This window comes from Hetaerina americana, unplaced genomic scaffold (assembly GCF_022747635.1).
Source record: "Hetaerina americana unplaced genomic scaffold, ioHetAmer1.1.p SCAF_17, whole genome shotgun sequence".
Taxonomy (NCBI): domain Eukaryota; kingdom Metazoa; phylum Arthropoda; class Insecta; order Odonata; family Calopterygidae; genus Hetaerina; species Hetaerina americana.
Window position 1 is genome coordinate 4,663,531 of NW_027286730.1, and position 26,132 is coordinate 4,689,662.

Sequence of the window (26,132 nt, forward strand, 5' to 3'; positions counted from 1 at the left end):
GTTCTGGCTTCCCACCGAGAGGGTCCGGGTTCGAATGCTTGAGACGGCAGATACACCTATATTTTTCTCTGGTATCTCGATCCCTACTTGAGGTGCTTCGTGGAGAGCACTTTAAGGGTGAACGCCGTCCGTCGGATGGGACATTAAACTACGGACCCCTTAGCGCCTTTCGTTAAGAGTAGGCTAATGCCGACGCCGGGTTTCTCTCCACCCTTCCTCCATTCCCGTTCATTCCCAATGGCGCAAATGACAGCTGTCGGTCGCCTTTCCGAAAACTACAACTGCTACTTTTTATAAAAACATGATGAGGAGTAGAAGTACTTACTCGCTAATGTGAGGAGTGTAGGCTCTCTTCTCGGTGGGTAACCACTTCCAGGTCCTTGGCGCTAAAAAAAGAAATGATTTCTGAGTTTAAATTCTGAATAAATTTTCTAATATACGTTATTTTCAGTAGCTCCATGGAATGGAGTGAATCATTGGGAGTGGGAATTTACAATGTGCAAAATCAGCAAGGTTATTATGAATAGAATGGTTTGAGGCGTCACTTTGTGGAAGCGATTCAAACCGGAAAGAAAATAATTTGTCCTTCCACATATGTTTTATATGTATGACCTAGGTTTCGACCTGAAAAGCCACCTGATGATGACTTTGTAAGTCGAAACCTAGGTCGTGAATAATAAAATATATTTGGAAGAACAAAGTATTTTCTTTACCCATTATTATGTAAATATGAATTAATATATGTTAGCCACTCATAAAACAATTGCTAAGCTCTGGTATGATTAATTCTCTACTGTATCTTTTAAACTCAAATTTTTAAAGTTACATCGGTGAAAAGAAATTGCAGAACTAACCTTTCACTGCATGCGAACATGGCATGCACACAAAATTTAGTAATCACCATATGACGAGTAAATAATTTTATGATGTTGGATGACCATTTCCAATCCTTATCACTGAAAAACAACGTTTCCTACAGCACTCGATATTTAATTTGGTGCAACTTTCACTAAGTTGTGTTAAACTTTCTTTGTTTTCAAACGTGTAGCTTATCTCATTTCGTTTTTCATCTGTCTTTGTTGTGTTAATACGCTTGTCACGCTTAAACTAGCGCGCATAGCGCATCTGTTTCCTGTGCGCCAATATCGCTTGGTTCGCATTAGACGCATGTAACGCACCAGTATGAATTCGCGGATGAGCGTAGATGCGGTGACCAACGCAAAGTCGCTCAAGAAACGTATGTGCTTAGAGGCTGTCTTCGTCATCTCTGTCCATAAGTAGGACTGCAGAAAATTTCCTGCTTCTTCAACATTTCGCAATTCCCTTATTCAGTGCTTCTGTTGGAGCCACATGAAATGGCATCGTTTTATGGCGTGTTATTTTGCGCGTGCATGGTGTATTCCTTGCCTGTGGAAGTAAATGATCGAAACCCAATTGTCCTCATAATTTCTTTCGACGGCTTTAGATATGATTTTGCGAATGACAATGATCTTCCCAAGGTAAAAGCTTTAAAAAGTGAGGGTTCTTCTGCGGAGTATATGATGAATGTTTTCGAAACAAAGACTTTCCCAAATCATCAATCAATTGCTACTGGTCTGTATACCGAGTCGCATGGTGTCATAGCCAACTCTCTTTATGATCCTAAGTTTGGGAAGAAATTGGATTACGGTCCCCAGCTTTATGAATATGAAGGTGTCATTCCAATATGGGTAATTATTCTGACTTCTCGATTCATGCGATGCGTGAAAGGAAGCTTGTGTTTTGACCCTTAAACCTATCTAGTACTATTTTGAAGTTACCCCTATTATTTCGTGGCGGGTATTTCATGTTATATTTTATAAATTCAAGTGTAATGGTGATTGTAATTGAGACTTAGTAATTCAACTGAGTTGTATTAATCACTTTGCATTTTTTGATGTGTTATTATATTCCGATTCCTTATTTAGTTCAATAATAATGATTCAATGTTGTCACTACATGTTAATCATATTTTGGATCCTCTAGACATTGAATGAGATGGCTGGAAATGGAAGACATTCAGGTGTTATGATGTGGCCAGGGGGCGAATTTCCCTATGGGAACGCAAGTAATCTGAGTGAATGCCCAGAAAATGGGATTCTTCCCACATTTAATCAAAAATGGAATGCATCCGTGCCCTGGAGACACCGAGTGGATACGATCATGGATTGGATGACACATAATGAAACTCCAACTAATCTAGTGATGCTGTACTTCGAAGAACCTGATACCACTGGCCATATTTATGGACCCGATTCAAGTCAAGTAATGAGATATTTGCTTTTCGTTGTCATTTTCAATTGTTTGTCGTAATTCAGCAATCGCAAATTACATTCTGAATATGAAACGAGAAAATGTTTAAAATTTATTCCAGGCTAAAGAGCAAGTCAGAAAAGTTGATGAAACCTTAGCCTATATTTGTGACAAAATAGTTGCGAAGAATCTTTCTAAGGTCATTAATATGATAGTTCTCAGTGACCATGGCATGCAGACAGTCACTCCTTCGAGAATCATTGATCTTACAACTACTGTGAACACATCTCTCTACACAATGCCAAATTCATCTCCAGCTGTTCACATCCATCCACTAGAAGGTTTGGCTTTCATTTGCTATGTAAAGTTTTTATATCCAGTAATGATGAAATAAGACCCTTTGCTTTTCCACATAATGTTTTTATTACAACCCAGGTTTCATTACAGCGTAACATCTTCAGGTCTCAACCTAAGATGTACACCCACTGTAACAAAACCTAGGTTGTAATAAAAATATTCTATATGAAGAGGCTAAGTGCCTTCTTTCATCATGAAAGATTTCCACCATGTTACGCCTGAAATTGTGTAATTTGCATTCAGTAATGTTGTTCCAAAGGATGGTCAATTAGTGGAAGTCAATGGTAAAATTCATGGGACTGAATAAATATGCACATATTTCTGTAATTGTTAGGTGCTCCATGGTTTGGTTTGGAAAACCTTTTATACCATTTCAAAATACATGATGATAATGTTTAATAGTAAGTATGATGAAACTCTCATAAGAGTTGAGTCTTAAGCATTTAATCATCTTAAAGAGTGCTAATGTACAGGGAAATATTGCCTTGTTTTGTTTTATTAATTTAAATTGTTAACTAATAATTGTCATTTGGCCCCCTTATACATAAAGGACATTACAAGAATCATTAATGCTATACCAAATGGCAAATACATGACTCCTAAGAGAAGGAGATAACCTACCCAAGGTATTCAAACCCACAACCTATGGATTAGCAGATGTTACCCTGTTGCCACTCAAGCTAGAATTATATTTCATTGAAAGGAAGTGGAAACCTTTTTAAGATTCAGTCCTCCCAATTTGTCAAAAATATATTGCCTTTTGAGACCAGTACATGGCATTTCATGAGAAAACAGGAGTGTCCTGTGAAAAGGCAATAGCTGGGCTAGTTAATATAATTGCCATGATGTTACATTCAATTTGATTTGAGTGCATATCTCAAATTTTGTGACATGATCTGGAAATAATACTGCCTTAACCACCTCCCAATGATATCATTTGCACCATCTACAGAAAAAAGATAACTCCTTTACCATGGTTGAGGGTGTGCTTTCTGCTGTTAGTAGAGCAAAGTGGATGATCTTTTTTCAGTACTTTTTCTAATGGTGGTCGATGCATTCTCCCATTATTTCTTTTAATTATTCAAAACTTCCATTAATTTATGTGAGTTGATCCCCAGTAGTCGATAGAAAAAAAAATCCCTTTATTCTTTCTGTAATCCATAAAGTAAGGGCTCCAATTTTTTATTTATGGAAAGAAATTTTTGTATTCAATTATTTATATATTGTTTAAAGCTTGTAACTCTTCTTTTTCTATATAATCACCATTTAGGTTGATGCATATTTGTAAGTGCTGGGGTAAATTTTCTATGTCCATGCATATCAGCTCAATACCATGTTTTTGAGGAAGTGTGGGCCTCATCATTGTCATTTGTTATGGGTGGTGAATTCTGGGTGCTTGGGACGAAACAGCCATCATGTGTGTGTCAGCATTCCCCCTTGCCCAAGCCGCAAAAATTCAAACATACATAGTCTGCCGTTGAAATCAACTGTGAGTTTAACGGAAACTGTTTTAGGATCCAAGCTGGGTAATATTGATTAACTTCATGGCTCCTGGGACCACGGTAAATGCTGACAGGTATTGTGAGACATGCAAACATCTAGGATGGTCAATTCAGAACCAGAGAAGAGGGCTGTTGAGCAAGGGTGTGAGCCTTTTTCACAACATTGCTCACTCCCGCGTAACCCATCAAACCATTGCTTTTCTTGTAACAGTTTGAAATTGGCACTCAGTTACTACCACTTATTAGAAAGATTACCTTAGCCTTAGGTTGCCACCTAAGTTGAAAGAACATTTTGCCAAAAGCTGCTTCAGTGACGATGACGAGGTAAAAGATGAGGTCCAAACCTTCCTAAACAAAATGTCTCAGTGCTGGTAAGCATTGGCATACAAAAACTACCCTAGAGTTTGCAAAAATATAGTTCTAAAATTGCATTATATAGACAAATGGAGGAATTCCAAGCTTTAAAGCAAAGTTAAAATTATTGAAAATAAAAGTTTCTTTATTACTCAAAATAAAATTGGAGACCTTCCTTATAGGATTACCTTCTAAAAAAAGCTTACAAATTACTCCACATACATGTGCATGAAGATATTTTCTGACAAAATTTTAAAATTGTAAACTACTGCTAAACACAGTTAATCCATCTAATGTGTTATGATGTGATCAACGACCCTGGTGGGAATGCATATTTCAGGTTAAAGAAAAATGTTTTGATTTTTTAAATAAAGCCTGTAATGCTGTGACGTGAAAATATAGCATTGGATACAATGAAAAACTGAAACTAAAGATTTAATTAAATGATTACTGTGATTTTTAGGTGTTGAAACTTTGAATGGTTGACCCATTCTGTCGTTGTAATGATTTAAATTTAAAGTGAAAGCCATTATGCATTTTGTAGCAAGTTGGATACAATCAATTTTTTCATGCAATTTCAATAGCTTTAATTTTGTGTTAGCATTAATTAGTTTTCATTTTTATTAATCAGGGCTGAGTTCTATAATGTTATGTTGGGAAAGGCTTTTGAAATGTAGCAGTGTTTGTCTCTTGTGTTCATCGAATACCTACCTAAATTACTAAACTTCTGTTATTATAACTATAATTTATACATGGCACAGTATGAAGCACATCATTAATTTTTCAAATTGCATAAATTTATTTAGAATGACTCCAAGATACTCTGAGTTACATACAATTCCAATTCCTATAAGAATGAGATATTTCACATTTTTTTGTCGTCTCAGGCATAACTTTATGTAATTTACGCCACATATTGAAATGAAGCCATTAATTATTTACTTGCATACACGCTAGTGTTTATGGAATTACGAAGTTACTTTCTACATTTCAATATTCACAATTTTTACTATAATAATAGTTGTCATTCCTTTTATTGATAAACACTATGAGCAATAATAGGATACTGCTCATATGACAATATTTCCACATTACACAGATTAGTTTAAAGAGTTATATCCTATGTTTAATCAAAAAATCTTTTAATATAGGCTTTGAAGAGGAAGTTTTCCAGCAGTTACTGGCCAGAGCTGTTAAAGAACCTTTTACTGTGTATCGAAAGGAAGATCTTCCAGAAAGGTGGCATATAAGCCATTCAAGAAGAACACCACCTATTATTGCAGTGGCAGATGATGGCTATGTTTTTCAGGACTTCTATGAGAAAATGGATTATTACAGAAAAAAATACAATATTACACGTAAGTATTCCGTGGATGGTTTTCATCTCTTATGAATTTTCTAATTTCTTTTTTGAGAATTTTAGCCCCGTTGTGTATTACTTGTTATAGTGAGTGCGACATCCGTCGAATAGTATGTGAAACTGCAGACCCCTTGGTGCCTTTCAATTAGAGTAGGCTAATGCAGATGCCGGGTTTCTTTCCGCCTTTACTTTCCCATCTATCCATAATGTCACAAATGCCCTTCAGTCGCCTCCCCTAAAACTACTACTATCAGGAGCAGAAGTAATGAATTTTTTTCATTGTTTTAAATTTTGGCATGGTGTATGTAGTTTCAAGGTCTTCATTGTTTTCTTTCTGGCAGCAATTATGAAAGGAAGGTTTGAAATGTTTACAGATTTTGTTGACTTCTTATTGGTGTCGACAATATATCATACTTAGATTTGCAACAATGAAAGAAACCTGTGATCTGCTCCCAAGAAGTAGGAATGTAATTCCACTTGCAACTTATCAAGGTGTAAATAAAACTCTATTAAGAAGCATCATCTTGAGAATAAAGATCCATCACCACCAAACATCCCAGAAAAACCTTTATTTCTACAGCACTGTATTGTCAAACTCTTCATCCAAAATCTTAAGTTGTCACTCTTGGGAAATGTACGAGGGTCATCCGGAAAGTAGTACCCGTTCGTGAAATAAAGACACAAAAGTAAATATTAACAAACATAAAAAATTTTATTTGAAAGAGGATACTTTAAACTACTTCTCAACATAATCTCCAAGCAAATTAAGGCATTTGTCATAACGTGTGACAAGTTTCTGTATTCCTGCTGCATAGTCCTTCGCCGCCAGCTCATTGAGATACGCGAGGGACCCATCTTGCACAAATTTTTGCATAATGCAGATGGTGTTTAACAATTTCATGAACAATTGTTCGAGAAACATTGGGAAAATGCTCACAGATGTCATCAATTGTGACGCGCCGATCGTTCCTCACGAATTCGTCAACTGAGCTCACCAGTTGGTCTGTAATGACAGACGGTCTCTCCGAACGCTCATCGTCGTGTGTGTTCCCCCTCCCCATGTTGAAGTTGCGACACCACCGCCGAACAGACGACTCGTCCATTACATTGTCTCCATACACCTCCTTTAATTGGCGATGAATATCACATGGGCGAACGTTTCTTGCATTGAGGAATTTAATCACTGCCCTCACTTCACAACTGGCGGCGTTCTCAATTTTTTTAAACATTGTAAACAATCACAGAAACAACACAGGCAATGCTAGCGTCACGCAACTTGGCTCAGAGAAGGCAGACAAGCCACTGAAGCTATCTGACCTCGTCCAGCGGCTACTCGCGTCGTCAGCACTTCATGCGGCACGAACGGGTACTACTTTCCGGATGACCCTCGTAGTATTGATTTCACTTTTTTCTGGCAAAACCCCCAGTACTTTTCATTCCTGAGCAAGGTTTTCAAATCTTCAATTGAAAAAATATATGTGATCCAGCAGCCTATCCAGACAAGGCTTAAACTTTTAAAGAGATACACGGAACCTGAGTTTTCTTTCCACTATGAGGGAATTATTATGCCATCATATCATATTTATATATTTGACCTTCAGGATAAAATAAGAGGGATACCATCACCAACAGATTGAAGTACTCATTTTTCCCTCATGCAAAATGCAAAAATATATACATGACATAATTGAACTCAAAAAGCCCAAAAAAATTAAATTAACTATAATATGAGAATTTGATGCATTAGAGGAGAATGCTCAAGGGAGCACTCAAAGAGAAAGGCTGGCAGCATTCGAAACCAATGTAAATGCAATACACCTGTGACCTAATGATTGGAAGACTTATGTTCTGGTCTGCATTGCAGTTATATTGGTATAAGTTAAAGAATGTTCAAAGCAGACCATAAAGATGCTGACCTAGTACATTTCCTTGCTATTGTTCTCTTACCCTCACCACCACTAGAGACATTGATGATGGAATTAGCAATGTCATAAAAGAATTTTGACATGGGAGAAATTTTCCAATCGGAAATGAAAATTGAAACTCCAGTCAAAATGAATGGCTTTGCCATTCTAATATTGATGCTTTTGTGATGTTTAACACCTTTCAAAGGATAATTATTTATTCTAAATATGAATTAATATTGTATGTGAATTTGAAGAATTCTAAAATGTCCTCAATATAAGAAAATGTAGTATGAAGTTAATTTGTATGGCAATAAAATTTCTGTTAATTTCAGCCTCCCGGAACCAGACTTACGGAGTGCATGGTTATGATAATAACCTTAGGAGTATGCATCCATTTTTCTTTGCTTGGGGACCACTCTTTAAGAGGGGCTATGTCATCCCTCCATTTGATTCAGTAGATATCTTTCCTCTTGTTTCAAAAATTTTGGGTCTTCCTCAACATCCTGTCAATGGCTCTTTGGATAAAATTGAAAATATTCTGGTATCAACAAATCATGATGGTTTATCCATGACATTGGCATCTCCTTATGTATTGACAGGTAAGCATGACTTAAAAATTATTCAATTTTTTTATTTGATTCCACTGGTTGACTAATTTTACCTAATTCAGCCCAGTATGATGAGGTAGTAAAAATGGTGAATTGAAAAAAAATTGGAATATTGCTTGCATGGAAGTGTTGCTATCCTCTTTTTCATTTCCATATAAAAACTATTTACATTTTTTTAAATCAATTTTTAAGTTTTGCATAAAATTTAATTATTTAATTGCATCCTGCTGATTAACAGGTTTTTAGGCGAACCCAGACTTGGCATAAGTAAATTTATTTGCTTCTTCTAATAAAATAACCTGACACCCAATGTTACATTAAGCTCTCCTCCAATTACACCTACAATCTACTAACCTTCATTCCATACCAATCCTTTCTACCCTGTCCTAGCTTACCCAATGCCCTGTATCACTATCTTAAGCATTTCATCGCTAATCTAAATGCTCTGCATCCACCTATCCTGCCTCCATTGGATTTATGCCAACAATCCTATCTCCTTCCTCACCAAACTTATCTCTTGCTTGTTTCTTTTCCTTTCTACCCATTTCATCTTTTTCATAGTTCCCCACACCAACGTTTTAAAAGATTCCAATCTATGGTTATCATTTTGTTAAGAAGTTAAATGAAGTTAGCCTTCCTCCTTTTTCAAAATCTCCGAAATTTTGTTTTGCTTGGCATTGCTTCATTTTGGCTATGCTTGGCTTGATTCTCATCTCCTGCCTATCACACTGACTTTCTAACACACTCAGCAATGTTTGTAACCCTTAAGCTGACTGGCTAACTAAATATTGATCATCCGCAGACCAGACTAGGAATTCCCCAACAACTTTCATTCCTATCATCAGTTTTTTTCATTCCTCTTTCACCATTTTTTTCCAAATGTAAATTGAAAATCATTGATGATAATGGACATCCCTAATTGATCCCTCTTCCTGACACTGCCCATCCCCACTACCCATCTGTCTCTTGCACCTGAGCAATCTGAGGCATGTACTGATTGTGGAGAACTACTCTTTATTTTCTGCAACACAATTATTAATTCTACCCAACTACTCTATTGAATGCCTCCTCGAAGCTGATGAAACAAAAAAATCATCCAGGTTGTATTCTATGTTCCTCTTTATTAGTGACCTCATTACTGCAATGGCAGCATACATTCCTTGCCCCTTCGTGAGCGCTAATTGATCCTCCCTTAAGTAATCATTTCTTCCTCCTCTCCATCCTCTTTTTTAATTCTAGGTACTGTAAACCCTCACCAACCTGGAAATCTGCTTAATCTGGACAGAATCCAGCTATTTAGTGTATGTGGTTTCTTAATGGGCTACAAAATGGCTGCACTGTAGTACTTCGCGTAAAACTATTTTCCTTACAGGTTTCTCTGGACATGAATGAAAACCATATTTAAATATTTCATCATTTTCCCACTAATATTGTAAATTATGAATTACCGGTGATACATGAAGTTATTAATTCACCTTTTAATCTAAATACAGCATGTTGTATAGATTCAACAAATTTATTTATTTTAGATGGCCAGTTCTCTCCATCTTCTTTTGTAACTTTAATCATAAGCGGGGACAAATGCCAAATTTAGGCACATGCCAAATGTCCCAGCTCACAAGATGCACTTTATTAACTCTAAAGCATGCCTAAAATCAGCCTGCGTTTAATGGCTATTCGGGGATGACTTTGTCCTATAATATGCAAGCCAAATTGACAGAAAAAAATACGTACTATTAAGTATTTTTTCCCTCATCAGGTATAGAAAATGGTTGTGTTTATTACAAATTGCAATGATAATGCTGTTTTGGGCCAGTAGTGAGCAATGGAGCTTTAATATTTCCTTGGCAGTACTTCCTTAAAAATTCCCAAATAAATCATGAATGTATGAAATATGGCTGGTTTAGTTTCACTTTATGATTGGTGCTGCTGTGAAAATTATGTACATTGGGCTAACGGAGATGTCACCCCTCTTCTCAAACATCATATCTCTCATGGTAAACTCAGGAGTCTACAGGCTTTCAACTGTAAGTAATATGATACTGCATTCCTTTCTGTTTAGTGTAAATATCTGCTTTTAGACGCAGAAACTAAGTGTTGCATAAAAAGTTAAAATTAGAATAACTTCATGGGACCTAAGGATAGAAGATTATCATACAGTATTGCATTTAAACATGAAGTCATGACTTAAGCTTCAGAACATGAAAAAGGGGCAGCTGCAAGGTAGATTTTGCCTACCTCCTCCTGAAAAGATGATACGAGAATGGAGGGAACAGAAAATTAATTTAATGAATGCAGATAAGAGTAAAAAACTCAAGTTAATGTGCTCCTAAATGACCAAAGCTTGAAGAATATATTAAGAACTGGATTTTGGATTAAGGACTGGATCCAACTCTCTAGTTTGAAGTCAATGTCGAGAATATTGACCAAAGGCCTAAGAAAATGCTAAGGTTACCGGAAGATGAAAAGCTAGAAGAAACCATCTTTTGTTGGTACGAGCAGCAGCAATCAAGTTGTGTAAGAATTCATGTCACTGAAATTCAAGATACTGTATAAAACTTGCCTGGCGTTTATATGTTAAGAACTTATCTATGCAAGTAGTGGTTGATGATGGCAGCTTAAGAAGAAACAATTTTTGTAATGAAAGAGTGTCTGGCAAAGTCATCAGTGCTGATAGTGATGCATTTCAACCACTTAGGATAAAATAACATGCACTGATGATTGAATGTGATTTACAATTATGTCAAATGCATAATGCAGATCAAAACGGGCTGGTACTGGGAGAGCTTTACCAGAACATATGCAAGCTTTTCAAAGTAAATCAAAGGTTTCTGAATAAAATATCTGTCAGGAGAAGGGTCTATGCTTCCATGTGCTAATGGCATGAATGGCAGCTACATTGAGGAGTTCTGTTGTGGGAAAGTTCCAACAACCCCTAGGTGTGAAGAAATAAATGAATGAACTCCCTGTTCTTCATAGTTATTCAGCAAAAGCGTGGTTTACCAGAGTTTTCACGGACACTTTCTGTTCAAAAACATTACTTAAAATAGTATGTAACTAATTTTAAAGACAATATCTGTAAAAGTATATGAAAAATTCAAGTCTTAAAGTGTTTTATCTGTAAATGTGAGTCGGTAATATCTATTGCTGAACCTTAACCAGTCATTACACGTGCACTCAAAATAAAGAGAGATATTTGTTAAGTAAATCCAAACTGTGGAACTATAAGCATGTATTATCCCACTAAGTTCCTAATATTTAGATGTAAAGGTTGAAAGATGATATGCAGAAATACTAATTCTGAGGCTAGTTATTCTATCTTAGAAAATTAAAGACACTAGGTTCTAAAAATATATAATATACTAGATAAATATGTCACCGATCTCCATTGTTTTACTGGCCTTTTCTCAGGCTATGCCGTTACCAATACTAGAGACTTTCTTAGTATGTAGGTTAAAATATGATGAACAAAGGAATTCAGATTCTCATGCAAAGAATTTTTCTCCTTTTCCAGTAACATAGTATGGTGAAATGTTTGCCAAAGTTGTAACATTTATTTTAATAATTGCATCAGTATCCATACATTATTTCCTATGATCACTGAATCATTTTCGTGACTAATGTTCTAAAATATCCTGCTAAATACCCTCATATCAGATGACATAGATTTGTAGCTATGAGACTCAACTAGATTAACTTAATCAGTCAGCTGGAAGAAACTGAGTATCTGCAGCTGCACGCAGGCATGGATTGAATATGGCAGGTTTTGATAGGTTGGTCAATCTTTAATGATAAATAGCTACTTTGTTGGTGTTAAAGATAACAGTAAACTAGCATTGCAAAATTGTTCAAACTGTGATTATCTGAAGTATCAAAATAGGTGTTGTAATACAGTGATTTCAGTCTTCTGGTATTTAACCATTAGTTCAAGTCAGTGTAGTGAAATGTCAGGGTGTGTTTGTATCAGTTTATGAGGGTAGTGCTTTCATATACCAATGAGTTTTAACAAATTTCAAAACATTTTTTCTAGCATTTTTCCATGCACTGTACGAATTACCCTGCTGGCCACCACTAGGCCAAATGTGACAAGGGTTTTAGCTCATCAATAATTAGGAACAATTGTGATTTTACCATACAGGAAGGAGTATTGGGTAGCAATTTACTTTCAATTAGTTTGATTGTGTTGATTTACCATGTAGTATTAATTTATTGTACCAGGAAAACAATGCTCTTCATATGTAGTCATAATCACTTTCCATCAGTATCGTATTGTAATTTCAACCACCAAATAATGTAAAAATAGATTTATTTCCTCTGTGTCAACATTAACTCATGCTTCCTTGAGGTTGCCACTTACTGGTTGTTTGATGCTTTCATGGGCTTCTATCCTAGGATTTCCTTTATTTTGTTGGTGCTTTCTTTTGGTTTATAATGAATACAGAAACAACCTACTCTCTGTATCTTGTCATGTTCATAAATTATAATTAAATTTTTACTCCCAAATGCTTTGTGTATATTTTAAGTTGGAGGGCTAATGATACTTAATAACACTTCTTAATTATTTAATTCAAGTATAAGGTGGCTTCAAGTTCTTAGGTTTCTTAATTTTTTCCTGACACGCTACATCAATTTTAAAAAAACAGTGTATATTTCTTCAATTTTCGTCTTGTTTCTTACTTTATGTTCTTTTTAATTTAATGCAAATCCCTGAAATTCAATATTTCTGATAACTAGTCATCTGAGTAAATGCTAATTCAAATTCTAAGATTTCTAAATTTTTTAGCACGAATTACATGCACCAAAAAGTTGAAAATCCTGTTACTTCTAATTTTAATATTCCAGTAGATGTACACATTTTCACTGTTCAAAACCATAATTCCATGACCACCACAAGTGAATCCTGTTGCCAACTGGAAAAAGCTCCTATACATTAAACAATTCCATTGTAAGTATTGGAAATGCTTATAGTGGTGGCAAATCCTGTGCAATGTATGCTGCAGACATTAATATCCTGCATTTATTAAGAGTGCCTGTATATTTTAAGTGTAGCCAAATCTTTCTATCTACTTCCAATCCTGAGAAAAAATTGGAATACATTAAAACTTGAAGGCACCTAATATCATGCCTAAATATAGAATATTATTCATTAAATTCAAAAAAGCATAGTTTAGCTTGACTTAAACTTATATCCCAAAGAAAATGGTAGTAGGAATTTATTTTCATATATTCTACCCACTTAAAAATTACGAAGTATAATATATGCTAAAAACATATTCACAAATAGAAAATATGATAAATTTAGCTTTTTTTCCATTTGAAAATGTGTTAGAAATCAACCATCTAGCATGTCTCCATTCATCATACATGAACACCTTGTATTTACCTACCCACCAGGTCTCTAGGTAATGGATGGCCAAACTTCATGTCACTGTGAGCCCCATAAGGAATCTCTTAAGACTCAAGAGCAGCAATCACCTTTTTTCCAGTGAATTTATTTTATAATTATTTTTATTGCTCAACATTTGTTTATCAGAAATTTCTTAAAATTTTATTTTGTATTTGATATACTCTTTTTATCAATAAATGGGAAAACTGGTATTTATTGTTTTTTAATATATAATTGGTTATTTAATTTGTCAAGTCGCACCTGTTATAACAAATTTTGAATTATTTTTTAATAAGATTTGTAACTTGTTATAGCTGGACATAGCAACTCCATAAGATGTTGAGTCATGATTTGTGCCCATTGCTTTGGTTTGATAAATTTCCTAGTAAAGTGCAAGTCACTGGAATAAATGGTACAAAAAATGAAGTAAACTGGTAAGCGACTTAAATGCAAGGGTACCCACTTCGATTCTGGTAAAAGCTACAAAAACTATTGGAGTTTGAATACTTCTTCATGCATTTTCAAGGCTTGAATTTCTATTCATTTCATTCTCCAGCTGTGATATCAGATACCACCAACAGAAATTGGTAGCCCATCATTGATCCAGTCCATTTCAAGTGGATCAATAAATAAATCTGGGCAATACAGTGGATGCAGTAATAAGTTGAACTTTAATTCCATGATTATCACCTATACTGCACAGGTGCATACCTGTGCATTGTCTGATGGAAGTTTTTCTTTGCCAAATGAGGACTTTTTATCTTGATTTCTTTGCACAAGCAGTGCAATAATGATGCATGATACTATCCATTTAGTGTTTGCCCTTTTTGCAAGTAATCAAGGTAGGAATTTCTGCGTTCATCTGAAGAAATGACCACTATCACCTTGTCAGGGGATTTCAATCTTCGCATGTTTCAGAGCCAGATCATCTTTGGAAACCAGCTATTTTCCTTTGTCTCTGTAGTGTGGTTGTGGATCAATGTTTTGTCCACAGTTATGTATCAATCATGTCAGGGAACTCATCATGATTGCAACAGAGAAGTGCCTAACCAGCCTCCAAATCTACCACATGATTGAATTTATTCTCCCCTGGAAGTTAACTTGGCACCCATCTTGCTGAGATTTTTTCACTACCAATTTTTGGCTCAAAATAGAAAATGCTCAGCCTTATCATATGCCTGTGGCCTTAACTCTCTGATTCATCAATCACTCAAAACTATACTGTATATTTTATCAATCATTTCAGAGGAAGTCATTTACACTGGACATCCCGAATGATGTTCATCATTCAGAATATTCATTTCAGATATATGGCCACGTTTAGACTCATTTGCCAAAATATTTAACAGTCGTGAACGCATGAGCAAATGTCCCATGAACTTCATTCAAATCAGCTTTTATCTCTTAAGGTGTTTAGCCTTTTAAATAGAGTGAAAAAATATTTAATCTCTGCATTAAATTTATTTTTTAATAAGAAAAGTTTGGTGCTTAGTTGATTATGAAAATGAAATCACATGTTGACTATAGATGGAACTTCAACAGCAGTCCAGTGAGAGAAAGCCTTACCAAAAACAAGCAAACCTTAACGTGTAGTTATAAACTATATGCTTCTATAATTTCATACAGTTCTTTAATGTTTTGTTTAAATCATCCATCATCATTTATAATATGTAGGATGAGAAATGTTTGAGATTGATTAAAATTTCAGTTTCATTGGAGCGTAGATTTTAAAAAATTGAGCTTCTCTGTCCTTAATTCTGAGTGTAAAGGATATTCAGTAGGATTGGGACTAATTTTATGAGATTTTCGAAGTGCTCAATTAATAATTCTCCAGAGTTTGTTTACATGTATAGCAGGATGGTTTTACTTAGTCATCTATAAATTAAAACATGTTCTCATACCTTCCCAATGCTTCAGTTTTTTCTTTTATTTTCTGAACTATCATAAAGGATTAGAATTATTACTCTAATTTTTCATAAAATCTAGTAAATGCAAGAGAAACCTAAAATAATCAGTGCAGGATAAGACATTAGGTAGTGAATGAACTGTAAAATTACTATATTATTTCTTAAATTCTTGTGCCACAATAAATTTAAGCATTAAATTAAATTTCTTCGTGGAAGAAAATTAAAGTATTTGCATAATCTATTTTCAAATGAAGACACTTAAGTACTTCGGCGAGCTCAGATCACCTACTTTTATATTCCAATCTTGACCAAAATGCCACTTTCAGGATTTGGTATGTTTGCCAGGGTGAGGAGGCTAGTAATTATCATGTTAAGAGGTGGAAAATTGCAAAAAATCACTACCATGGGGTAAATATTCATGATTGCATTGATTTACTCTTGATAGAAGTGGAGAAATATATGACAGAAATGGTTAAAATCAAAATTCATGAATTTTTCTGAGGTAGATATTATTAAAGTGAAGAAAGAATTTTAGTTGAGGATACCAGCATGAAATTGTAAACTGCTGGGCTAACCTTCGCCTTAATAGTTTCTCTGGCTCAGCAATTAATCAATAATGCTGGAGAAAGTGGGAAATAACTGATGTTTTAACCTGCAAAAGGAAGCGAAATCAGTGGAATATCTGGCAATAAGATAAGGTGAAGGGAAACATATAGTCATCCATTGCCATGAGAACTGATATCATTGTTCTTTTTACAATTAGGATTCTGTTCTTGTTTTCAGATGTTTACAGAGTGGCTACTTCATTTTGGAACAGGTTGTGTGGAATAGAGAATAAGGGGTATATGGAAAAGAATTAGATTGAGCCTATGAACAAAGTTTTGTTGCTGAAGGCATAACCAAACCCTGTTCTGGAGATTGAAAATTAATGATATTGCTGCAAGTTCACCAATTAGAACAAATATTTGTCTGGAAAGTATATTCCTGGATCTTAAAGCAGGAAATTTTCTAAGAATGCCAAATTTGAATTCTGATTAAAATGCATTATACAAAGATGCATTAGAGATATCAAACTGCTGCATGTGGTTCATGTACTTCAATTTAGCTGTTTTTACATAGGGCTTAATTAAATTTTCAGCTCAATTGGGAATAGTGGAAAAAGTGAGCTTCCCTTGTAGTAGCACTATTTCATTTCCTCTCATGCCAGCAGAAAACACTCCTCATTCCTCTTTGTCAGTTGTTCATCCATACCATAATTTACCCTAAAAACATAATGGAAAACTGGAATTTTAGATTGTATTTACTTAAGTAAATTTGTTTAATCGTAATGACAAAACAAGCTTTGGCCCAGATATTTTTTTTAATCTTGGAGGAATAATTGGTATTTTACAATTAATGGTTTTAGGTACTTGCAAACATTTCAGTGATTCATTTCTTTGCAGCAAAACAGCCTGACATCTGGCACCACAATAAACTCTTCTTAAATTCCACATATTTCATGCCTTACCTATTCCTACCCCTTCCTTGCTTGCCCAACGTTTTCTACTCACTCACAGAATAATATGAGATGTAATGTGTTTGAAGTATAATTTGCATAATATTTCCGAGTTCTTAGTTTTGTGAAAAGTTGCTTTAATTATTTTGTTAATATGACTCAGTATACATGGCTAGATGAATAAATAATGCAAATTTTAATTTATATCAAAAAGTTATGTATCAATATTTATATTACTCCTGCAAAGTAAATTGTCTTCCGATATGAGGTAACTATGCCAAAATTTTTCAAGTCCCCAAAATATTTGTGGAACATACTTTTTGGTAACACTTTTATATCACTTGCTATCATTCCCTTATATTTTCTATGATTGAAAAATGTTGGCCTTTCATTCTCTTTATAATCTTTTGGAACAAAAAGAAATTTCATGATGGCAGCAGCATCATAATGATGTCTGAATCTGGTAAAAAATCACATAAGAAAAGTGAATGCATGCCAGTGAGATATTTTGGTGCCAAATGAGTTGTTCTAAATATTTGGTCATTCTTTATTGAATATAAACTTTTTAATGATTTGGTAGTTTCTTTGTAATCCAGTTCAATTGAGTTAAAATGAAGCCATTTAATGATCGCATTTGTTTTGCAGGTGGAATTGCTGCTTTGGTGCTTATTGGAGGAGCCATATGTGTGACAACAATAATTATATCAAAACGGACTAGATGTAATGTATATGATAGGTAAGCAATTGTTTTTTTCCCTGAAATATAGTAGGGTATATGTCAGGTATATGTACATATAAAGCTGATTCTTGGTTGTCTATTTTTAAAAATGGCTGCATTCCTTGAATTGACCAAATTAGTCACTATCACCAGAAATTTAATTTTATACATAAATGTATGTACCATGATATCATCTCTCAGTACTAGTCCCCTCCATTGATATCATCTTGATAACACCTCTCAGTGCTTGTACCCTCCATTTACAGATGTAAAATTATTATCATGGTCAAGCCTAAGACTTGACATGCTTTACCCTCACCTAATAAATAAACTGGTCTATATACTGAATAGTATGTTTTTTTATTTTAATGCATAGACATAAGAAAGAATGCACTCTTATACTCTTGAACTCTAATGTATAAGGTATACCATTCAGCTGTGCAAACCTAAATGCATTCACTGGGAACATTTTATCATTCATTTATGATTTATGTTACATAACCTTTTAAAATATGAGGATGTTTCCCTGTCCAACTTCCCTCATTTATCCATGTTTCATATTTCTTAGGCTGTAATGCCTTTGTTTGTCCTATATGATAACTATTTAATATTGTAGTTCAAACAATTCAATGTTGATCATTGAGACATCTAATTGCTATGAGAATCCATTGGAAAATTAGTTTCTGTGTTTAAAATTATGATGATTATATTGTTAAGGTTTGTAGATAGCTCTGATCATATCTTTCTCTGAAGAATAGCTCTGTAAGTGGTTCCCAAGGCCTTAGTATGATTAGTCTAGAACGTTCGCATTCATATTTAAGTTTCATTGTGGTTAAATTCATTCTAAGAAATCAGTCAGTCAGAGTAATGGAAAATTTGATCTCTATTCTTGAACATCATTCTATGATAGCTATTTATTTGAAACTTTGGATATATCTTTACAAATCATTATCTTTAATACGATTCATATGTCCAGTAAGATGTCTAATTCAATTTTTAATGTATCATAAATATAAAATGAGTAAGAGTCAATGAAAAAAATTTTAGTGGATAACGGGAAATTATGTGAAAGGTCAGTTGAAACATTATAGGTTTGATGAGTTTGGGTTGATTGAAGTTTTACTGAATTATTAAACTCATATCCGTTTCTGCATTATTTTGGTATATTATCTAATTTTGTGGAGTTCCCAATCGGATTTCTCAGTATTTAGTAATTACATTACGTTTTTTCATCATTTTGTTATTCTGACTTTTCCATAAGCCTATTTCTCCTCCCAAGTACCCATTATTCAACTTAATTTCATTGGCGCAATCGTATGTATCAATTATGAGGCAAGCATGGATCATCATGGTTGCCTTGTAACTAATAGTATTAGATAATGAACACATTTTTTGACTAGAAAACTGCCGTGATATCAGTTTTAGGGCTAAGAAATGAGTTAATTTTGCACAATATTACAGGGATTTCAAATTATTTTTTTCTCATCTTGTAGGACTTCCCCTGAGGTCCACTAGAGAACATTGTACTTATAAGCATTCCCTTAGACAATGGTTGAAGGGACCAGAACGTTTTCAGGGACAAGAATATATTATTTACTTGAAAATTAAAAGTAATCATTCTCTGGTATGCATTTCCTGACTCTGATCCATCTACTTACCTTCTCTGCTTGTTTGCCCAGTGCTGATTTGTACCCAGATAGTTTGAAAAAAGAATTTGTGAATTAAATAATAATGTAATCACTTTTGATATACCTTTTTTTATTCATTCATCCCATGTTTTGTTAATGTTCACTTAACAAGAGTGCCTTGTTTACGATTTCTGTCATTCCCAAGGTATAAAATTTTCTTGTCATATGTGTAGTAAACAAATGAAAGCGAATATTGTATTTGCATATATAATTAAGGGGTGTAAAACTGGACCTTGAAAAATAGAGCATTTTTCAAACATGGCCTGTCATGATATTTTCAAGACTTTAAAGACTATCAGAAAAATGACATTTCATTAGCCTTAGGATGAAAATGGAAAGAAATATTTTTCTAATTGTCGTATTGATATGATTAATAAAACTTATTTTGGAAGTGCATAAAAACAGTAAAAGTTCAAGTGAATTTCATAATTAGAAAATTAGACTAATTAGTAATTATACTGTTGGGAATTTAGACTAATTATTTGAGTAATTTTGGCCTGGACTTACCTGTCTCTGGTTGCATGAACTGTTTTCACTGTGGTTTTGAAAATTAAAACAGAGTTTGTAATACCATCATCATGTTAACTAATGGAGAATAAAAATAGCTATGGAAAGGTCTTTTTGTTTGGTTAGGTTCAAGGGCACGTCATTCTCATCTTCCCCATAGTCAGCTACATGATCTAAGCTATTACCCTCCTCCAGTTTTGCAGTTTCTTATGTCCATCTAAATTCTAAAGACAGCATCAGCAACTTCTAAATAATCTGCGTTTTGAGTATCAATGTCATTGCCCTCAGTATTTTTTAGATGCTCAACAAAATTATTGGATTTAGTTTGAAAACATTTCTGGAATCTTGATTATTTGTGTTTCTCCTAGTAAGTTTAAAAGGTTAAATAGTCATTGATTTTGAAATGCATTATTAAATTGTTAATATTGTTGTTAAAATATCAGTGATAAATCCTATTAAATTATAAAACCCATTATTATTTTTAAGGCAATTGCTGTGAATAATATTTAGCCAGTACTCAAAATTGTGATTGAATGCATCTGTGCCTCTTTAAGTTGATTCCCTTTTTAACCCAGACTATTCAATTTACCAATTAGTCAGAAAAAGTTAATTTATGTATTGAAATGGATATTCATACTCTATTGAATATAAATTTGATAAATACAGAAAGACTATTCAACATTATGCTCTTATTCCTTAATTGCATGTTCGATAGTTGAACATTTAATAGAAGAGCTGGTTTTAAAGTCTTAAATAGTACGTGCTCTCTGAACACTTGTTAAGAAACATTTTAAAATTTCACTTAATCAAAAAAAATTCAAATACCTCATGCCATATGTCAAATTTAGGTCTTAGATTAGGCATCATTAAACTGAAAATGGACAAATTACAGTTTTATTAATTAAAAATTTCGTATAACTTGACTCTGCCATCCTGACTCATCAAGGTATCTGACAGTATATTCAATGATTGAGTACAACTGAAGTAGTAAAAACTCACGAAGTTTATATCATCTAACAAGGATGATTCTGAAAGAGAGCTTAAGCGTTAAAATTGTAGAAAAAACTAGCTCAGGTGGGGCAGTTTACCCATCTTTGCATTCTTATAGACCAAAATGCTTTAGTAGTAGAGACATAAGAAGAAGAATTAGATTAGGCAAAGAAGCTTTCATGTGAGGGAGTTGATGTCAGTGACATAGAGTAAGGATGTTTAGTAAAGGGTGGTTAAAACTTTGGTTGAAGAATTCATTAATTCATTTTCTGAATTTCATGTGTATGGTACAAAAACATGGTCATTGAAGTAAGAGGTGAGCATACATGTAGATTTTTTAAATGAGTTTGGAGAAGGTTGGAAAAGGTGAAATGAGTAAAAGGCAATCAAGCTAGGAACTGCTAGGCACAGTGTAGGAGGAGAGGGAAAAATTCCAAGGGGGTAAGCATTGAGAATTCAGAGCAATTTGATTGGCGATGGCATGTTGAAGACCTTTGATACCAGTATGTCTGGTAATGAAATGAGAAAGGGATACAAAAAGGAAAGGCTGTTGGAAGGAATGAAGGGAGGAAGGAAGTATTCTAAATTGAAGAAGCATTTTATTTAGTGCTAGATGTCGGGTTGTTTTTTTGTTCCAATAGGCTAAGAAATGTATGGTTGTTCTCTCTGTGACCATCCAAACCTGCCATAAATAGTAGAATACCAATAATAATAGTCGCTCTATAGATTATTTCCATCTTGCCAAAGCCTCCTCTTCTTTGATTGATATTGTACTCACAGTATTTTTTATTAAGTAAACTAATTTGCCTTTCTTAAAACCTGAGTTTCTTCAGCTTTCTGTGTTGCATGTCCATTTCACCTTGTCTCTTCAAACTTTCCATGCCCTTGCATTGCTTTGTTCACCATGTCTCTTTTGCCCTGTCAGCTTCTTGCTTTTCTTGTTTATTTATACTTTCTTTTCCCTCATTCTGTGTTCATGTTCTTCCATTTCCTTCATTAAATCATTTCCCTTATTATATCTTCTATAATCCATGGTTTCCTGGCACTTGTTTATTTAATCTTCCGCCTGTTATGTTTGTTCCTTTTTCTCCATGGTTGAGATATTCCCATCTTTCTTCTACGTAACTATTCCCTTATCCTTGCTCATTATTTTATGACTTCTCTCGTGGCACTCCCTTCTACTTTCCCCATTTAAGTATGCTAGATTCCATTTTCATACATTCCTTTCCTTCCTCATTCTTTTAAATTTGTCATTGCTGAGTACTAATTTTTAATCCAAATTTTCATCTGCTCAGGGGAAACTATGTGAGTTGATCAGAATATATTCATAATTCTATATTTAACCATAATGTTATCTAACTGATATCTCCTGGTATCCCTCAGTATTTTTCATTTGTACCTGTATGTATTGTGGTGTTTCAACTATGTGTTTGTTATAATAGACCTATTTCACCTGTAAAGCTAAGTAGTTTTCTCATGGTAATTCCTTTCACCTAAACTCTACACTTTTACCACTGTCCCATCTCTGTCTTTACTTACCATGGTTTTCTAGTACCCCATCACTATCAAGTGTGTTCTTCCGGTCACATTTGCAATAATTTCATCTTACTGATCCTCTAGTTCCTGCTCCCTATGGCTGCTTGTGAGTATGTTGAGATTGACTGGATCAGCATTTTTTTCTAATAATAATATTGCCACTCACTGGTTCTATGCATACTATCTTTCTCCCCAGTTTCCTACTCAGTTCTATGGCTACCCCATATTGCTCTCCACCCCTCCGATATGTATATCTCTGTAACTGTCACTCGAATAATATCTGTCATCCTTCTATCTCCCGTCTCACAAGTTGAACATATCCAGATTCTCTCTCTCCATCTCTCACTTGATATTTTATGACTGTCCTGTACAACTGTCTCCTTAGAATCATCCTAGTATTCGAAGTCCCTATTTTCATGGTGACATTCCTCTTCTGTATCTTCATTTCTGCTACCATCCAATCAGTTTTGCACGGATTTCATGAGATGTCAACTGCGGAAACTTTGCCTCCTCCCCGGCCAAGCATGGCACTTGGCCCTGTAGTTGTCAGAACTCATTTCCATGCTTGGCTCCATCACATTTTTTATCTACAGACCTGAGGTGCTTTAGTTGGAGAAGATTTCTGCTATCATTTCAAGATTTACTCAATGGAATAATAACTTTTCTTGAAAGCAGAAATCAGATTCATTCACAGTAGATTCATGAAAATTGTCATTGTCAGGGTGTATGCCAAATTATGCAAAGCCAATGGAAGAAGTGAAAACAAAATTCTCTCGCGAGCGAAATTGGGAGGTATCTAATGATTTTGAAATTTTAAAAATGTTATTGAATTTCATTACTATTTATTGTGTTTGCTTTGGTTCATAATGCCTGTGAGATGTACTTTGTTTAAGTTTCAATTAGACTATTTAGCTGATCCAATGTGTCTTGACACTAGGAGGACAGAAGGGGTCATTTCACCCATAATTTTATCTCAACTTATGTTTCCTCTATGGAAAGCATTGTCAACTTCTTAAAACTTTTTGCTTTTTCTATTTCCATCTGAAAAATAATGAAATTAAGTGAACATAGATTTAATGTGTATGATGGTTTTTTTGGTTAAGGTTATACCTAGAAGAATGGCTTGGAATTAAACGAACTTATTTGACCTGCAACTTGTTTTGGCCCAGAATCTTTGTTTCTTTTACCCTTAAGCTCCTAATTTTTTTAGGTAGATTAGATGATTGCTAATCTTAACATGACTGCAATCAATTTAATTTTTATGATTGCTTCTACTTTCTGATGAACAGCACTTATCTATTTCAGGAAAATACTCAAATATTTCAATAAAAATATTAAAATAATTTATGAGTTGTTGCAGGAAAATCTTAATTTTTAATGTAACCAATTTAACTATGTTTGCAATCTGAATTTCTTGGAACTCATTCAGTAACCATAGGTATTGGACTTTTATCTCACTTTCATTAAAACTAGATGTGAACTGATATAAGCTATACACCCTTATTATTGATCATGTAAAATAATTTTGCTGTACATAATAAGGAACAAATGAAAAACTGTACAAAGTAAAAAACATAAAGTTTCATTTAGTCATATCATTAAAGCTGAGTTTATGAATAAGTGTGGCAAAATTTACTTTCAGACAGATGGAACAAAACCAGAGTCAGTCGATCCTAACAGAGATGCGAGTTGAAGAGCAACGCTTGCTGGCCGATTCAGATGAAGACTGATGGAATCAAATAATAATAGCTAAACATCCTAAACTGTGACTAATGGTTTCACATGAGAGCTTAAAAAAATTATTTAAGAATTTTGTGATTGAATACATTAATTCCATTCATTAAAAATTGCTGTGATATAAATGTAACTCCTAAGTGTAAATGCTAGTCACTTTTGCTCAGGCTTTGGTTGTGAAACAGATGAGGTATTATTTTAATTATTCCATCTGCTCATCAACTTTCATGAATTATTCGATTTAAAAATTTCAAAATTGATTACATTACCAAAGCATTACCTCAAAAGATCTAGTTTTATACATTTTAATAATATGAACGCTTCATGACTTGTAAATTTTGACATTTAGGACAACAAGCTTATGCAGCTGCATAATTTTTTCTGTTTTGAACTCTCACATGAGTATTTCATATTGCAATATGTTTTGTATATTCTTGTGTCAATTATACAAGGCCATGATATGCACTAAATAAATATAATTTTATGTTAAAGATTATATTTTTAATATTAATATGCTGCCTTGGAAAGATGAGTACGTGTATATTTAACTCTCATATGACACTCCATATTACCATTCTTCGTCATAGCTTCCAAACGTTTGAGTTTTTGACTTTGTCTTACAGTTTCATCAGAAAAACGATTCATAACCTCGAGTAGATAGCTAATTGGTATATGATTGGCTCTGAATCTAATGTGTAATTGTGCTCATTTATTTTTTTTCATTATGTTAAGTATTTCTTCAAAAAAGCATGGAAATATATTCCCGAAACCTCTGAGGCACTCTGAATTTCATACTTTTTTAAAACTGTTTTTGTATTGTTTAGAAGTTTTATCTGTCATGGGCAATAATGGCAAAATATATTACTGCTTTTCTTTCATAACTTACCATAAATGAATTCACCTGGGGCCAATTGGTTGAGAGAGCTATGTCACCCTCACATTTAGGAATCATACATTTGCATGTGTAGTACTATTTGTTAGTACTAATAATTTATCAAATGCAAACTATATTCTTTTTGTTCAGCAATAAATGTTGATGCTGTGTTCACTTTACACCACATTGCTCACCAAACCTTTTGTACTGTAAATGCTCCTCATATTTTGCTAAAGAATTGTTTTTAGCCCATTTATTTTTTCTTGTAATAAGTTGCCTACTTTTATTTGGAGAATCTTCAGTTCTTTCTTTGGGAAACACAGGAAAGTAGACTATTAGTGGGATTGCCTCTGGTCAATCCAATTGGAGCGGTATATTAATCCTTTCCCAGTCCCAATCTTCCCAGTGTCTCCGCAGTGCAATGCCTCTGCATGAAAAGCTCTAATTCTTCCATCACTCTATTTTCAAAACTTGAAGGTTTTTTCAAACCAACACCAACTATCGCTAATAGTAGCTTAGGAAACATTCTATTGGCATTTGACTGGGTCATTCTTATATTTCTTTGCATTGCCCCCATATATCTTTGGAAGAGACTATAAAATAATTGATGTTTGGCGATTTTTTAATGTGGCGTGAATTAGTGTGACCTACTTGACATATATATTAATGTCTTGAATATTTCTATTACTATTTAGATAATAGAGATTATTAATTGGTAGTCTACTTTTGAGGTAGGTTTTGAGAGAAACGAACTTAACACCCTAAATGTCTTAGTCTTGTCTAACAAGACAACCTAACACCCCTCTCTACAATAAACTCTTTTTCAATTCTGCATAATTTGTACCTCCATGCATTCCTTCCGGTATGCCTATCCATTCATCCCCCTACCTCTTCAATGTCATATACTTCATTCCATCCAACTATCCTATTCATATCCC

General features: G+C 34.1%; 1 protein-coding gene across 2 annotated transcripts; it reads left to right on the forward strand.

Annotated features, from left to right (window-relative positions):
- The first annotated feature begins 1,153 nt into the window (after positions 1-1,153).
- On the forward strand, positions 1,154-24,821 carry LOC139687125 (bis(5'-adenosyl)-triphosphatase enpp4-like). Of its 2 annotated transcripts, XM_071584247.1 has the most exons (7): positions 1,154-1,709; positions 2,005-2,283; positions 2,393-2,612; positions 5,636-5,842; positions 8,084-8,350; positions 17,793-17,883; positions 24,229-24,821. In XM_071584247.1, the coding sequence occupies exons 1-7, from the start codon at positions 1,356-1,358 to the stop codon at positions 24,314-24,316; spliced, it is 1,506 nt and encodes a 501-aa protein (XP_071440348.1). In that variant the 5' UTR covers positions 1,154-1,355; the 3' UTR covers positions 24,317-24,821. The 2 variants fall into 2 exon arrangements, with proteins under 2 accessions (XP_071440348.1, XP_071440349.1); XM_071584248.1 differs by lacking the exons at positions 17,793-17,883; positions 24,229-24,821 and adding an exon at positions 13,754-13,941.
- Positions 24,822-26,132: the final 1,311 nt, after the last annotated feature.